General features: G+C 44.8%; 1 protein-coding gene across 3 annotated transcripts; it reads left to right on the plus strand.

Annotated features, from left to right (window-relative positions):
• The first annotated feature begins 1,508 nt into the window (after positions 1-1,508).
• Positions 1,509-17,271, plus strand: LOC120737492 (probable ribonuclease ZC3H12C). 3 transcript variants are annotated; one of them, XM_040038238.1, is made up of 6 exons: positions 1,509-1,695; positions 11,446-12,317; positions 12,435-12,574; positions 12,759-12,993; positions 13,256-13,362; positions 13,800-17,271. In XM_040038238.1, the coding sequence occupies exons 2-6, from the start codon at positions 11,515-11,517 to the stop codon at positions 15,404-15,406; spliced, it is 2,892 nt and encodes a 963-aa protein (XP_039894172.1). In that variant the 5' UTR covers positions 1,509-1,695; positions 11,446-11,514; the 3' UTR covers positions 15,407-17,271. The 3 variants fall into 3 exon arrangements, with proteins under 3 accessions (XP_039894172.1, XP_039894170.1, XP_039894171.1); XM_040038236.1 differs by having other exon boundaries at positions 1,509-1,639; XM_040038237.1 differs by lacking the exon at positions 1,509-1,695 and adding an exon at positions 1,728-6,538.
• The last annotated feature ends 239 nt before the right edge of the window (positions 17,272-17,510 follow it).

Below are 17,510 nucleotides of genomic sequence, written 5' to 3' on the forward strand. Positions count from 1 at the left end.
ACGGCCTCTCACTGAGGTTTTAAGGTCCTGCTACAGCTGTTCAGTCAGGTTGAGGTCTGGACTTTGGACCACTGCAATAGCTTGATTCTCTTGTTTTTCTGCCGTTCTGTTGTAGCATTACTGCTGTGCTTGGGGATCATTGTCCTGTTGCATGGCTACATTTTGGACATGCTCTTAGCTGTCAGATAAATGCCCACAGTTTGGTACACAGAGAAGTTCATAGTCAACTCGGTGACTGCAAGGTGCCCCGGTCGTGTGGCTGTAAAACAAGCCCAAATGATCACCCCTCCACCACCGTGCCTGAGGAACTTATGCTGTTTTGTTTTGTTTTAATAGCCAAATATCTCCACTTTGGTTTCTCCTCACAACCCTTCCAAAAACCCTCTCTTTTTAAATGATGTATGCTTAGAACAGTCAAGCAAATATACACTAAAACAAATTATGCTAAAGTTGATTTTCAGCTTTTTCCTTACACATAGAGGTTTCTTCAGCTTCTGTGAATCATCTGATGATATGTATTGTGGATAGTGAGATATTCAAAATCATTACAATTTTACATTGACAAACATTCTGAAACGGTTCCAGAATTTGAAAAATGTTTTGTATAATGAACATCTGCCCATTTTTACTTGTGAGAAACTGCCTCTCTAAGAAGCTCTTTTTACACCTCATGGTGCTTCTCTTCAGTACCACTTACTATTCCAGCTTTTTGTTGCCTCATTCTAACTTTTTACAGATGTTGTGCTGCCACCAAATGCAAAATATTTCTCATTTCAAACATTTGATGTTTTCTATGTTCCATTGTGAATAAAATACGGACTCGTGGGGTTTCCAAATAGGTGCATTTTCTTTTTATCCACATTTCACACAGCCTGATAGCTTTTTGGAACTGGGGTTCCAGATTTACTCGAGTACTTTACTAAAGTACTCGCACCTTATTATTTTCTACTTAAAACGCTGCATTTTGCACTTCGCAGAATTTAAAAAAAAAAAAGTACATGTTATCAAGCAGATTTTAAACGCATATTAATGTTTAAAGGGAGGAAAATAGGACTTGCTAATAATACACGTTCACCGCAAGATGGCGCCGGTGCACACCTCACCACCCATCGATGATCGCGCCGCACACAGGTACCACAAGCGCAATAATTTTAGTAAAGCGAGCCTCAACACTTTTGGTACAGTTTCCTGTTTAGCCTAAAATTATCATAATTATTGTTTTTATTAATTGTATGATTTTATTTTACGTTAAGAGAGGTTAAAATCTTCAAACGCGGCTGGTTTTCAGTTTGAAATGTATGCTATGTTGAGGGTCTTGAGGTAAGTTAGTTGCTAACAAACCGTAGGGTTTGTTGTTATATCTTATACCAGACAAACATAAGACAGAAGAAAAGTACACAAGTGTTGGTATAAGAAATTCTGCTTGTCTTTCTTCCCCTTGAACAGGCGGTTGGTTGGGTTGCTTTTATTTTGAAAGAGCGGCAGAGCGGAAGGCGCGTCGTTGTTCTCTTCAGCCTGACGCAGTTTGGCTGGGTCACGCTGCAGTCCGGCCGGATGTTTTGCGTCGCCAGTATGTGATGAAGATGGGCGCGTTTTAACGCCAAGCTTGTCGTGCGGCTCCAGCGGCGGCTCTGACCAGGTGAGAACCCGCCAACAGCGTCCTCAGGGCGGACTCGTTAGCCGGAGCAGCCGCAGGTTGGTGTGGGTGAGAGCTGCAGGGAGGTCGTGACGGTGTTGGTTTGCGGTGACCGTGCACGCCCCATGCGCGCTCCCAAACATCCATAATATAGTTTGTTGACTGTATCCTCTTCAACAGGCAGACAACGGGATGGGTGCTGCTGTGGGGTTTCGCGCCTTTTAGGCTGAAAATGGAGCTGATGCGTGTTTTTGAAATGAGCATTAAGGCAGTTTTGGGGTGAAGAAGGCCTGAGTGAAGCACAAGTCTGCTCTCTGGGGAATTCAGGAGGGAGAAGAGGCGCTCTTGTCTCTCCCTCCCACCTGTCTCCGCAAACTGACAGCTGTGCTGAACACTGGTTATAGTGGTTCAGCGAAGGGGTCGGACCAGTAGCAGTCCAGGCTTTGAGCCTTTGGATGGGGGTGGGGGGCGTGGTATAGGCACGAGCCCAACAGCTGTCTGTCCACACCCCGTGGGGCTTTTATTTAGTGAGCCCACTTTGCTTTCTTCTGACCAGCACCCCTGTTTCCAAACTCAAAGTGTGTCCCTGTCACGTTTAAAGGCTATTCTGTATCAAATAACATCCTCTTGCATGCGTGCTACACATGTCACAGTTTAAGAGGAAAGGTAATTAGCTGCTTTTTGGAAAATACTGCAGCTTCAGCAGTGATGTTTGGCCCTCTGACTCCACATAGACTTCCTCTGTTCACTTTTCTGTGGTATTCATTTGAATCACACACACACACAGAGGTGATGACTTTTGCCATGATATCCTGAACTTACTCTGTACTGCTGGTGGTGCTGGCAGTGCTGAGTGGATGTGCAGAGGTCAGAAAGAGGTTACAAGGAGCAAAAGGTCTCCTTCTGTTGCCTGAACCTCGGTTGGATAGGAAAAGTGGACCACAGTGATGCACTGCACCTTCTTTCTCCCCATTTGTCATTTTTCCAAACGGAATAGAAGATTAATCGCTAACTTTTTATTGTTTTTAAGTGACAGTGAATTGAACATCGCTGGATTTCTGCTTGTTTTGAGAACTTTGTTTATTGCACCTCAGTCAAATGTGTGATGTGTCTCATCAAATTTGACATGCAAAGCCAGAGGCATTTTACTTTTTCATGACTAAAGTGGTTATTAAAATAGTCCCTGACTCGTCGCCTGATAGTTTGCAAGTCTTATCAATAAGGAAGTAAGACTAGAGCAGGTTGGACCAAACCCGGCAAGAATTAATTTCAGGCACAGGAAGAAGCCTCCCGCTGCAGCTCAGCTCTGTTGTGCTGGGTTCTCAGCGTTCGTCCTGCTGCTGCTGCAGTTGTTGGGAGCAGTGCACACCTGTTTGTAAGGACAGATGGCCCCCACAGAGAGCTCCTCCTGTCTCTGTTAGAGCATTTGGGAGCTGTGCAGTCGGTCAGCTGTTGTATGCATCTCTCCTCAGCACCCTCGTCTGACTCTGAGAGCTGACTAGGAGCATATTCTTATTTAATCAGGCATTTGTTTTCTTGTTGAGCCCACTAAAGCTGGGGGAACACTTATTTTAGTTGGCAAATTGGCTGAGCACACACACCGACACCACACCGCTTTCTGTTGCCTCTAAATACATGCTGCTACTTGTTGCTGCCAAGATAAATGCAGCTGGATATTTCAGCCTTATCTCTCTAAATTAATTTTTCCGTTGGCAGATGCGTTGTCCTCTGGATCGTACTCAGTTTCCACGGGTGTGGCTGCTGCAGCTTGGCTGCTCATTAGCCAGAGTGCTGTGTTGGCCCCTACGAAGAATCCAAAGTGAACACTGCAAATAATTCAATTAAACCTGCAATGATTACGTATTAATTTTATACCAGCGTACCAATTATAGTCAATTATACAACTACTTTGATTGTAAAGTGCAGTTGATTTTGTTATTTTTGATGCAAAAGTGTGAAATATTTGCTGTTTTGGAGCACAGATCTTGAATAAAACCAGGCAGGCTTTATGTAAGTTCCCATTAAGCTAGCAAAACAATTCTTAACCACTGCGACCTATAAAGGTGTCCTGTCAGGAGGCAACATGTGAGTAGCACATCCTTTAAGTCCTGGAAGTTGTTTTTGCAGCACACCCAAGTGACGGATTTCTCATGAATGCTAGAATTCCTGCTTTCCCATAAACGATCCTGGTTCACTGTTCTGACTCTTCCTATCTTATTCAAAAACCAGTGCTGCAGTAGCTTTTCAGATGGCAGGGATCACCCACGTCCCTCAGGTTTCCTGGGTCAGTCTTTCCTTGCATATTGGGAACACCCCACTACACCTGCTGCTAAACTGAATTTGGATAATGAATGTTCACCTGCTCCCTAATTTATCCCCCCAAGTGCTGTTTTAACATTTTTTTTTTTTTTTTTTTTTTAAACATTGGCCCTCTTCTTAATCACTAATATGAGTCGAGTCATTAGTGTCACATAAATTTTGTGCTGCAGAATATCAGTATTTTTTTTCTTTCGGTCACATAAATCACAACCGTATTTTCATTTCATATTTAACATTTGTCTCGTGGAGTAATTTATTTAATCATTTATGCTCGGTCTTGGCCGTTGTAAGTCGTTTTAAGAAAAATACTTAAAAGTTTCTATGAAACCCAAACCACTGGCTGTCTCTATTAGGTTGACATGACTAGTGGACATGCCCCGGCCTTGTCACCTCCCACAGTATTACATATCGACAGTGTTATTTCTTTATTTATTTTGCTGTCAGTACTCTGTGTTGGTGACCAGAGGGGACAAAAAAAAAAAAAAGATCAATAGTGACACTGAGACGTTTGATTTGTTTTTTTCCCCTGGCTTGCTTTGGTGCCATGCAGCACTCATGTTACAGCAGTACCTGATTATGTGCAGTTAGACAATGTCAGAGTCCCTGAGGAGCAACAAAAACATGCAGTTGCTATAGAGTCTGCAGAAAATGGAGACAAAAGCTTCGGATTTGGAGGTGAAGGAGCAACTGTGTGTGTCCACCTTACTTTTATTTCATCATTTTAATACACAGGGATCAGCTGTGGGATTTGAGTTGCGCTACTTGGCTCGGATGAAGAGTCATTTGTTTCAATTTTTAAAAAAAAGTGTCCTAGATAAACAGCTCACATATTAAGCTGCACCATGTTCATCTTTGGCATATTTGGCATATTAATTTACACTGTTGTTATAAGCATCTGCTACTTTCACCTCTGTCCAGTCTGTGTGTCACTTTGGTCAGCTGGGTATCCATATTCAAGTAGTCTGCATGGTACTAGACTACAGTGTATTGTTCTCTGCTCTTCATTCTGCCTGTTTGATAGAGGTGGGACTCATCAGACACTGATACAATATTATTGGGATTTTTTGCGATATTGATAAGCTTTATTGCGATTTATCACTTTTTCTCAACTGCAAATTTTGTCCTCAAAGTTAAACTTTGTCAATATTTCCTTTTTTAAAAATTTAAAACAATTAAAGGTAGCCATTGATTTGGTTTAAAAAAAAAAAAAAAAATTAATTCGTTAATTTAAGATTTGTAGATACATGGAGGTTTCTGTCTTATTTACTACTACTAGTGTGTATTAAGTAGCAGCTTTTTCAAGTTAAGTGTATCCAGCGTTGGATGGTTTTTCGGTTGAGATGAGTTTGTTTGGCTAACGTTATTTCGGGATGGGCGTGTACGAGATAAGCTTTTTTTGTTGTTCAGTATTTAAATGTAGGGTCTTTACCTTACAATATAAAGTGGCTTGAAGCAACTGTTGATTGAATTGTTGAATTTGATGCTATATAACTGAAATACATTTATACCAGTGTACAAGAAAACGTAGGCAAGTTCTTGTGTCATTTTGGGTATTGAAGTATGTTGCTTTTCTTTAACAAATGGGATCCTCTACACGTGCTACATAATCATATAAAAGACAAAAAGGCAAAGATTTGTGCTTCTGAGTCATCGGCCTTAAGTGTGCCACAACAATGCTGAGCAGGTCCCCTCCTCATACTCACTGGGACATAAAACTTTTTGATGTCTCTCGCCCCCCACACACTTGTCTTTTTTTCTCTTTCAGCGCAGCCACACTCTTCTCTTTCCTCTTGCACTCTCTTAAAGGCCACAGCAGTCTTTCAGCCAGCCTTCAGCTTTTCTTTCAGTTGAAACCCCTCCTGTCACCACCACCGCCACCCTCCCCACAGCTCGAGACAAAGAGAGGAGAGTGACTGTGGCGCTCTGTAGCCAGGTGTTCTCCATTGCTGCCCGGGGCCGTAATAGCACCAGGCCTCACACTGCAGCTGCCCTCCCCAGCCTCCCATTGTGTAGCTCCATTGTTCAGCCTCCCACCCCTCGTTGATTCATCGGCCACACAGGGGAAGCCCTTTCAGGCCGTGGAGTGTGTGAGTTAGCGTGCGTGTGTGTGTGTGCCGGTGCACGTCGAGTACGCGTGCCTTGGGGAAACTGGGTGTTGCAGACATCTGCCCACAGCCACTCCCCTCCTCCCCCGCCTCTTGCCTCTGCACCTCATTGTAGGGCTGCTGCTCCTCCGATTGGTTAGAAGCAGCCACTCTAAACGAGGGAATGGCTGACATTGTTGGGTCCATCTGTTCTGCCACTCATTGTCCAACTTGCCTGCTTCTGCAGAGGGGGGAAAAAGACACACACACAGCTCTGGAAGACAGTCGGACAGTGAGGACAGAGGCGTGAGGCTGGAGCTGGATGCTCTAGAAGAAAGAAGAAATCGATCTTGGATGTTGTTGCTGTTCGAACTTTGGGATTGGTTCTTTCTCAGTTTCACCTGCAGCGTTTTTTAATCGGCTTTTCAAGGATTTAAAGATGTTGAAATGAGCTAATCACATTTCCTCTCTTCATTGTTTGTTGCACTTTATTGGTCTGGTGAGTGTGATGGAGTTCCCTCCTCTATTATAACCTGACTTTTATACTGAAATTTATCTTCTGCTTGCTATAAAATAGAAATATTGACTTTTGCATGACAGGTTGCTCCTCTCGAGCCTCACTAGGCTTCCGCTGCGCTGCAGGATCATCAAAAAAACTGATGCTGGCATACAGGGAGTAACCTAGACTCCTTTAAGTTTTCAGAAAGGTTCGAGTCATTTATAATTCACAAGGGCAAATTCAGATTAAAGAGGAAAAGATGGAGCCCACTTTCTTTGTTGCTTGTGAAATGTCGCTGAAAATGGATGCAACTTGCAGAACCCATTAGTGACTTTTAACCACAAGAGTATTTTTAAAAAGATTCTTGGTGTGCAGGATAAGAATTTATAGTGCTGTAGCACCTGCCTAAACTTTGCTCACGTCTGCCGTCACTGCAGTTGTTCAGATTTGTGTGATATGTGTTGATATGAAACTTGATGCAGGAGGGATGGGCTTCCTGTGATGCTGGTTAAAAATATATATTAGTGTCACATTAGTGGATAAAACAAAAGTTTTCAGAAAGTTTTCTATAAGGTGCTGCCCTTAGAGAGAGAAAGAGAGAGAGTGTGTGTGTGTGTGTGTGTGTGTGTGTGTGTGTGTGTGTGTGTCTGTTTTGTGCAATGGGTGGGGGATACCCATTGCAGATACCGCGCTCAGCAGACATCTGTTGCCTTGTTGCTGGTGGGTAAAGTCTAGTGCGCCACCTAGATGCACTAATGCATGCACACACTTTTTACAGTAACTTTTGCACTGTGCTGCAGACACAGGGGTCTACCCCCCCACCCCCCGTAGTCCTGTGCCCCCTCCCAGACCGCCTTTCAAAATGGAACACCCCCCCCCAATCCGCTGCACGCACTTGCACAAAGCGCTGCAAGGACTGTGTTACATATTCATTACTGGTTCCATCAAAGCCAGCAGTGGTGTGTGTGTGTGTGTGTGTGTGTGTGTGTGTGTGTGTGTGTGTGTGTGTGTGTGTAAGCTGATGTTTGAAAGATGCACCCGCTCACCCTGGAGGTTTGGAGATGCCACGATGTCTTTGGGCCGTTAAAGCTGGACCCGATTTCACATGCATTCGTCTGCAGAGCTCTGCCACACAAGAAGACTTTTAAAACCCTTAGCTATGAAAAGACTTACAGGCTTTCATCGTGACTGTTCAGGTTTTTGATGTTAAGCAGCTCAAACTACGGGATTATGATTAGATTTATCCAGATTGTGAAAAAGATCAAATGAGGGTAAAGAGGTTGTGAAAGCAAAGAAACTTAACAGAACTAAAAGAGCCAGAGTCTGCCACATTTTTACAGTCACCCCCAGTGTTTTATGTAAATATGTGCTTACTTTAAGTTATCTCAGCAGTTTATATCTTTGGGCCTTGGACTGATTTTTCATACAAAATGTTTTAAATATGTAATCTTGGACTGTGACAAAGCAGTTTATTTCAGACCTTATTCGCCATGGTTTTCTCTCAACCTGTAGGCAAATTGCTCAATTGATTAATCATAGATATAATCACAGTAACTACTAATAAAGATTATTAGCAGATCCAAACCAACATGTCAGTCAATTGATATTAACAGGCAGTTTTGACTGGCCTCAGATGTATCAGCATTCAATTACATGTTCTACTTAATTTTATTTATATGGTGTCAAACCTCAACAACAGTTGCCTTAAGGCGCTACAGTTATAAAGAGAAAACACCAGCAGTCAAATGACTGCCTATGAGCAAGCACTCGGCGACAGTGGGAAGGAAGAACTCCCTTTTAACAGGAAGAAACCTCCATCAAAACCAGGCTCAAGTAGGAAGACAAGAAAGTGTTATCCACTATGCACTGATATATATATTTTTTTCCTGAAATATAATTTTGAAATAGTTGAGAAATTCTGTCATCACATAGTTTGTCCAACAGAGCGGCGCTGTCTCTACCTCAGATCTGTCTGCAGCGCATGTAGCAGAATATCATGACCACTGAGTAAATCTCCTGAGTTACTGGCTTTTCTGCAAAATTAATATCCAATAATGCCATAATTTTTCCTTTTTACGTGTAATTACTGCATCTATGTATATTAAAAAATATCAGCAGATAGATCTGTATTGACCTGATATCGGTCAGCAAACCCATCACAAGCTAGTGTACTGGTAGTGTGCCGGTCCCAAGCCCGGATAGGTGCAAGGGCATCCGCTGTAAAATCAAACACGTGGATCCACCCATTCGGTGTGATGACAGCTTGGTAAATAAGGGAGCAGCTGAAACTACCGGGTGGAGCTTTATTTATTAGCTGTCGCACTATATGCAGTGTGGGAGCCCATCAGCTGACCTGCTGGCTTATCCTCTGGGGAGCCAGTGATTCAGGGCTACTGGTGTAGGTGGTGGATATCTGTGTTCTGATCACTGGTCGTTGTTTCCAAATGGCCACAAGAACTACCAGATGTGATTGTTTAGTAGAACTTGGATTACAGTCGAGCAGTAACCAGAAAGCTTTCAGTACGGAGAACATTGTCTGATACCTGAAAACTGTATGAAATAGGATGGTATTTATCTGTTGTGTCATATCAATTTTACACTGAGGCAAACACTACTTTGCACAATAATATGACGAAGACCAGGAGACCTTTTAAAGCTGTTCAGTTGTTTATTAGAACCAAGAATTATTTGTTTGTCTGATCCAGAAGGGTGAAAGAAATTAAACTGCAACAACAAAACGAACAAATGTAAAATATCAGCTATCCACTAAACTGTTATTATCTGTATGGGCTGAGGATTTCCTAACCTCTACAGATATCTGTAGATAGACTATTAAATATATTGATTGCTCTTGATTACCCTCTTTAAGGCTATGAATTATTTGTCAGCTTTTGATTCATATGGAGATATAATAGTGGTAAATAATGAAAAAAAGAGACTTCAACAGTAAAAACTTAGGTGGACTGCTAAAGCCCAAGCCCGATAAATCTATTCCAAATGCCTTTATCGACTCCAAACTGTCCGCTGTGAGATCTTTTTAGAGTACTCATATTTTTCTTGTAGCGACACAGTCAAATGTTGAATATTTTCTAATATTGTTGTTATTCTGCTGCTGTCATTCACAGTTTCGCTTTAGCTGGATCTGTTAGTGTTGGCGTGGCTGACCAGACTGTCTGAAGTTATGCAGTGCTGATGTGATGCTCGCGCTTTAGATTAGCTGATTGTTAAGCCTGAGAGAAGATCATCAGTCTAGCTGATGAGCTGCAAACTCAGTCCCACTCTCTCCACAGCATTATGAGTCACCTTGGGTCGTTAGTGTGTTTGTGTGTGCATCACAGGGCACCATCAACACCCACAGCAGCTAATGCCAAGGTCCCAGTCCTAATCAGTGCTGCGGGTCTATTGTTGTCTTGGTGGGTTACCAGTGAGGCACACTTAAGCCCCTCTGCCCCCTCCTGCTGCAGACCTTTTTGTAACATGTGTGAATTAAGGCGGGTCGCCGGCTGAACGCTGCAGCCTCTGTCTTGGCATTTGGATGGGAGAATGCTTTCAACAGCTGTAGCTTAGCAACAGTAGCTCAGCCACGTTGCTAGGCAGCCCTTTTTCATAAAATGCACACTCACTCCACCCCTTGTCTAACCGATCCTCCCCGTTCTACCAACAGCTTTAAGTCACTTCCCCATTTTCATCATTTGCTCTGCCCCGCTTGTCGTCAGGATTGTGTTCTGGCTTGGAAAAATTTTCAATTTTGTAGGTGCGAAGATTTTAAACTTCAAAGTAGAGTCCAGTCAGAATACATCAAGCTGCATATTTAGGGTCAAATCTAATAAAATAAATAAATAAAAAGCCAACTTTGTCCCAAATAAGACTTTAAAAAGTTCATTTTTCACTTCTAAAAGCATTTTTGCCATTGTGGAATTTCCCCACAGATTTCACCTCAGGATTAGTCGAAACTTTTCCTTTATTACAAACCTCTAAACCTTTATTAAACCTTTATTACAGATCAGACTAGTCTAACCTCAGACCTGATGCTCGAATACAACGCCCCGATTGACTTCATAGCCTTCAATGTTTTAACGAGTGACCCCAGTGGGAAGAAGCATATGGGCCTTAATTACCAGGTAGAATGAGGAGGGAGAATAGTCCAACCGCCCTAGTTCACCCTCTGCCCCCCCAATAGATTAATGTGCTGTGGCGTGGTGCTATTAAAAAACACACACACACTGGGCCAGACATGAAAAAACGCGGGAGTCCATTAATTAGGGATAGAGGCCCCATCAGCTCTTTGTGTCTGCCAGCCTGTGCCTGACCGCGCAGCCAGTCAGATTGTTTTTTTTCTTTTTTTGTTTTTGGGCAGAACAGATGGATCCAACACTGTTAGCCGCAAATTCTAGGTGTAAAATCAGATTTCCATAAAATGACAGTCAGTGTGGACTTTAGATTATCATTATCACACAGCCTGGATGCAAATTCTCTTTTTTGCAAATGATTTCTCCCTGGAATTTCAGAGGAACTGCTGTAGTAGCAAATGCTACACTTTTCAGCCAGGGTTTTCACCCATGTATACGTTTAAGTAGGGATTTACCCAATTTCCCTGTTGGCCCTGTGCCATCGCGTCGAGTTATTAGACGTTAGTATTATTATTATTATTTTATTTACTTTGTCTTCATTTTTTTAATTCCCTTAGTTTCAGTCAGCTTCCAAAGTGGGTTTGCTTATGTTAGTTTATCTTAGCTACATGGAGTCGTCTGACAATCATGCAGACTATAAAATAAAAAATATGAACCAACGCCAGTCAAATGTAGTCAAATCCTGGAGCCAGGATTTGACTACATTGGGCACGGTTTGACAGCTAAATCCATCTTTTATCTACAGTTTACTCACTCGCTCCACCTTTCTTCCTTTAGGCACCAATGAGTCAAGTTTTGTGAGTGGGCAGCAGTCAGCCCAGTGTGCTGGATGTCTGTGACAGACCCATGGGTCAGAAGGACCATGTGGAGGCAGGTTCAGGCCATATCCTCGACCTGGGGCTGGATTTGGAGTATCTACACGTAGCGGGGGGTGACCGGCAGGCTGGCGGCGCTGACGGGCCCCCTGCTATGGAGGAGCAGGGGGAGAGCACCGCTGGCTCCCCTCCACTGACCGTCCTAGAGGAAAACAGTGGGTTCGACGCAGAGGGCGAGTCAGCGTTGACCTCCAGCTCCACCCTCGCTCCAGGTACCGACTCGGACGGAGGAGACGGAGGGTCGACTCACAGTAAGAACACCCACCAGCCCCTCTGCCGGACCCAGTGTGTGGACTTAGGCACCGAAGGCCCTCCCGAGCCCCCATCTGAACTTCTAGCAGAGCTTGAATGTGACGCCCATGCCCACTCCACACTCGGCTCCCCATCCGAGCACCTGCCTGAACCTCCACCCAGTCTGTCTGCTTCAGAGCCTGGCTATGAGGCTGGTGGGAAAGAGTACCAGGCTAAGCTCGAGTTTGCCCTCAAACTCGGCTACTCCGAGGAGACGGTGCGACTGGTGCTGTCTAAGCTCGGCCCTGACACCCTAATCAATGACATACTGGGAGAGCTGGTCAAGCTGGGCACCAAGTCAGACAGTGAGCAGCCGGCTGGATTATTAGCCTCTACCTCATCCTCTTCATCTTCCTCATCCTCCTGTGGATGTTCTGATTTGCTGGAAGGCCAGAGGCCAGACTCACCCTGTCATTCAGACTCTTTGTGTGACCAGGACAACCTGCGGCCAGTCGTGATAGATGGCAGCAATGTAGCCATGAGGTGAGCTCTATTATTATATATGTGTCTATGTTTGTCAGTGGAAACTGCTGTAAAGAAACACATTAAAATCATAAATGTTTATTTACGCTGTCTTTTACCTTTTCACCGTTTTCACAGCCATGGCAACAAGGAAGTGTTTTCCTGTCAGGGCATCCAGCTGGCTGTAGATTGGTTCCTCGAGCGCGGCCATCAAGACATCACAGTTTTTGTGCCTGCGTGGCGGAAAGAGCAGTCCCGACCCGATGCCCCTATAACAGGTCAGTAGAAGACGCGGTTTAACTAACATCCATTTTCTTAACTGCTTATCCACCTTAAGGTCGTGGGGTGACAGGCCCCGAACACATCAGCAGGAACTCACAGGGCTAAAGATCCAAAATAGGTAATAATGGTTTTCTAGCACTGCATTTCCCCCCAGCCTTACTATAATCCTTTCCTTCACAGATCAGGACATCTTACGTCGCCTAGAGAAGGAAAAAATCCTGGTGTTCACGCCTTCACGGCGTGTCCAAGGTCGACGCGTGGTCTGCTATGACGACCGCTTCATTGTCAAGCTGGCCTATGAGTCAGACGGCATTATCGTCTCCAACGACAACTACAGAGACCTGGCTAACGAGAAGCCCGAGTGGAAGAAGTTCATAGATGAGCGGCTTCTCATGTATTCCTTTGTCAATGATAAGTGAGTAGGGGAGGATGTTATGAGGACATTCATAACTCTTATCTTTGAATCAGAGTGATGTTTAAATAAATAAAGTTTATTTGCAAAGCTGTAAAGAAGGCATTTTTCACTTTGCTATATGTGGGGAATCAATTATATTCTGTGTGCCTCCTTTAAAGCTTCCACACTTGAAGCTGGTGAAGCAGTTTTAAAGAATGTGGATGGACACCATCGTATTTCCTCTAATAGCGAATTAATGCTCTCATCCTTTCTAATCTCGCAGATTCATGCCGCCAGATGACCCTCTTGGTCGTCACGGCCCGAGCTTAGACAACTTCCTGAGAAAAAGGCCCGTCATGCCTGAGCAGAAGAAGCAGCCTTGTCCATACGGTGAGAAGAAAGTCACGAAATACACGTCGAAATAACGCACATGAAACATTTTGTGCTTTTTAAGAACAACGTAATAATTTATATTGGATTAGAATCTCTCTCACATGTGTGGTGACATTGGACCTCATTTGCAAATGCGTTAGTGGAGACTTTCTTATCCTGCAGAAAGTTATCGTCAGATTTATGACGTGTGCACCAGCCCATTTGTTTCTCACCTCTGTGCGTATGCTGCTAAATCAGACTCATTCTAAATCAGTTGGCATACTGCCACACCCCCATTTCTCTATATTTCTCTGGATCTGTATATTTACCAGGAGGTGAAGTGGACAGAGCGGTGATGATGTCGTGCAGTTAGTTAGTAAATGAGCTCCCCTTTCTCTGCCCACTCTGTGTGTTTACTTGTTTACTGAAGCGCACGTTGTGTCTCTTTGCTTCAGGAAAGAAGTGTACTTACGGTCACAAATGTAAGTACTACCACCCGGAGCGAGGCGCCCAACCACAGCGTGCCGTGGCTGATGAGCTGCGTGCCAGCGCCAAGACTTGCGTCGTCTCAAAGAACCAGGGCGACGCCGGGCTGGTGAAGAGCCACAGCGTGCCAGCTGGCAGCATCGACGCCAAGAAAGGCGCCCCGAAAAGGCAGTCGGACCCCAGCATCCGAGCTCTGTCATATAGCGACGCCGAAGAAAAGCTGCTGGCCAAAGGGAGGCTGGAGGTGCAGAAGAATACTGTGTGTGGCAGCAGCAGTAGCAGCTCCACTAGCGGTAGCTGCGGTGGGAGTGTAAGCATGTCCCCGGCCCCAGGAGGCCCACCATCCACTCTTGGCCTCCCACAAGAGCAGCAAGCGAGACAAGTGATGCCTCATGGTCACTTACCAGCCCCCAGCCATGACCTTTACCCTCACTGTGAGTCTCCAGACTTAAGCTACTATTCAGTAACACGTGCTTACACTGGCCTGAGTCTCTCCTCCAGACGGAGCCCAGACTGTCGCTTCCCCAATGACACAGACCTGCGGCTGGGCTCAGCTGGCTCCGAGTGCAGCAGCGAAAGCAGCGTCAGTTGCGGCAGCAGCTGCGACTTGTACAGCGAGAGGCAGTGTCCCGGATGCCCCCCGGACCCCTTACTGGAAGACGCTGTCCATTTTCCTAATCCCCACAGCCGACTGTACTCCCATCATGCCACATCTAGCCATGAACTTTGTGGCCTGCATCCTGCCGAATACACAAACATTCAGCACAGCCACACGCCGAGCACAGGACTACACCCTTACCACCTGAGCGCCGCACGCGGGCAGAGCTGCGCTCATGATCCGCCTCCACTAGAGGCTCCCCCAAAGCGGCCCCTCTACCCCCTGCCCCCTCATCTCCAGCACCAACCGCTGACCGCACGGTCCAGCTGCCCAGGCGACTACCACTCTCTGCCGCAGTCCAACCCCGCACCCCCTGGCTCACCCCTTGGCCGCTGCCTGGCCCCAACGCGAGCAGAAAGTGTGTCCGACTCACACCTGTACGAACACCTCTCCACATCACACCATCGCCACCGACCAAAAGCCCTGCCCAGCTGGGACAAGTACTACAGGCAGCCACCGCTGCCGCCGTCCAGATACGAGCCGCCTACCTACCAAAGCCTGCCAGACACACGCCAGTCGTCCTGGCACACTCCTCCATGGACACAAGACGGCTACGGCCAGCATCACTCCTCTCACCCAGCTCTCCACCCATCCCCAACTCATTACCTCAGCCACCCACCGCCCCCAGCCCACTCTCCTTGCCCGCCTCATCCATCCAGCACCCCTCTCCCGCCGTACCCACCTCACAGCTCTCACCTTACCGTGCCGTCTCATGCCCCTCCCTCCTACATGTCACAGCACCCAGAATCCCCTTCGCACAGTCGCTACGGCGATGCGAGGGAGAAAGTGTACATAAACCTGTGCAACATCTTCCCCTCAGAGCTGGTAAGCCGGGTTATGGCCAGAAGCCCCCACATCACAGACCCCCAGCAGCTGGCAGCTGCCATCCTTGCAGAAAAAGCCCAAACAGGCTACTGAGGAGGGAAGGTAAAGACGAGCTAAGTAACTGCTTCGCATAGCAACACTGGTAAATGGACTGGTACTTGCAGCGCGCCTTTCTACTCAATTTAAGCACTCAAAGTGCTTTCTCACTCCCTCAGACTTCTGATTGGTAGACGACCTGCTCTACCACCTGAAACACAGCCGCCCTCACACTGCCGGGATTACGCTTTCAGATTGTCTGTGAGGAGAGCTGTTTCATTTCTTATATTAATAATTGAACAATGCAAAAGTCTCCAGGACATAAAAAGCTGAAGATAATCCAAATCCAGGTCTGGTCACTGTGCAGCAACAACTTTTACCAGGTGTGGAAAGAGAGCGAGACACTGGACGAAGTCTGTGATTTTGACTTAACCTGCGACAAATGGAGATTTGTTCTAGACCCCACCCCCCAGCTGTTGTTTTTATTTGTACTGTAGCTTTGCATACAGGACGTTTATAAAAGGGCACCTTTGGTTTTACACCCAAACCATAATCTGGTGAGTTGGTTTCACAAAAATACATCGAAAATGTGATTGAATTTAAGAGTTATTTATACATAAACACACATTATGTGTATTGTACACGGAGTCAAACGGAGCCACCACACAGACCAGGTCTTGTCCTGTGTCAACGGTCATCGGGTACTCAGTTATCACTCAGTGGTTTCAAACTTCTGTTTGTCCAAGGTCTGTTCCATAAATGTGTGTGTGTGTGCGTGTGTGTGTGGGGTGTTTGTGGATTTTTTTTCCCATGTTGGTAAACACGGGAAGATGGTCATCTTATTTGAGATGACGTCAGTTTTTTGGTCAGAGTTGTAGCTGCAGAGATGGGTGACCCTGTCGTGTGTACCTTAGTTTTAGTAAGGGACATCTCTCTCGCTCTTTCTCTCTGGCCCTTTCTTTTGGGTCAACTCTGGTATCTGCTACAGACAGAACATCCGGCCACCGGTAAATAAACCATGTACATATTGTGAATATATTTATCAGATCCCTCTGCTGTGCTTTTGGCTAACAGCGTGTACTGTCGTCTGTAGCAGATCCCAGCTGAATCCATGCTTGACAGAGAAAACCTTGTTTGATACAAATTGTATCATTAACTAAGTCGCTGATGTTATATACAGTACATGGACTCGATGATCCGTATCTATCAAACACTCTTGATGTATTGCTGTATGATGAAAGTGCAGTGACAAAACTTTTGTTCCAATCAAAATGTTCCAACTTTTAATCTTGTGGAAATAGCTTTGAGACAATTATTTCAAATATATTTTAATCAAAAGGAGTTGGGTGCCTACTATGTTTAGGCGTCGCAGCTTCATTACCTTTTGGGTTTAAAGCTGGCTTATTGTTTTGTTTTGTTGTTTTTTTTATACAGGAGCTCTGGGTAACAAATACTTGCTGGGTACTCATCGGAAAATAAGAAAAGGTTTAGGTTTCAGCGTGAGGTTTGGGCCAGTTCATGTTAGGATTTTTTAGCCTCTTCTTTAAGTCAGGATATAATGTTAAATTATGCTTTAAATAACATAAAATTGGGGCAAGGACAATTTATTGTCTCTATTAAAAGGGACCTTTTATGCGGATTTCCAGTAATGTATTTTTATTCTGGGAGTCTACTAGAGTAGCTTTGCATGATTTGTAGTTCTTAAAAAACAACAATAAAATAAAATAAAAAAAACTATCCATACAGTTCATTCTGGATCTTAGACATTTTTGCTCCCAGCTCTTTGAGGCTCCTCCTCCCTAAAAGGCTACTTTGTTCTGATTGGCTAGCTCTCATCAGACTTTGGGAAACAGAACCCAGTGCTTGACCATATTAGGACATCTTCCAGAGTTGATGTCAGCTCAGCAGAAAAGTAAAAAAATTTTTTATTTTTTTTTTTAAAAATCAATCATCGGGAGCAGCCCGAGGCCTGGAGTTTATGCTAGCAGACAAGTGTATACAGTGACCTCAGTAAAAACTTTGATCATGTTTAATTGCAGTCAACATTGTAGCAGTGTTTATGTATGGCAGAATATAAGGAAAAGCATAAAAAGGTCGCCTTTTTTCCCCTGAGTTGAGTGCACAGACCCCAGCCTTGTTTTAAAGGGGACTTTTATATTTA

This window comes from Simochromis diagramma, unplaced genomic scaffold (genome assembly GCF_900408965.1).
Source record: "Simochromis diagramma unplaced genomic scaffold, fSimDia1.1 OVJJ01000413.1, whole genome shotgun sequence".
Lineage (NCBI taxonomy): Eukaryota > Metazoa > Chordata > Actinopteri > Cichliformes > Cichlidae > Simochromis > Simochromis diagramma.

What these genes read in the sequence shown, in the direction of transcription:
- LOC120737492 (XM_040038238.1), top strand. Translation starts at nt 11,515, where the DNA reads ATGGGTCAGAAGGACCATGTGGAGGCAGGTTCAGGCCATATCCTCGAC. An exon ending in TATTCCTTTGTCAATGATAA is followed by an intron (nt 12,994 to 13,255) that starts GTGAGTAGGGGA and finishes CTAATCTCGCAG; the next exon opens with ATTCATGCCGCCAGATGACC. An exon ending in GAAGCAGCCTTGTCCATACG is followed by an intron (nt 13,363 to 13,799) that starts GTGAGAAGAAAG and finishes TCTTTGCTTCAG; the next exon opens with GAAAGAAGTGTACTTACGGT.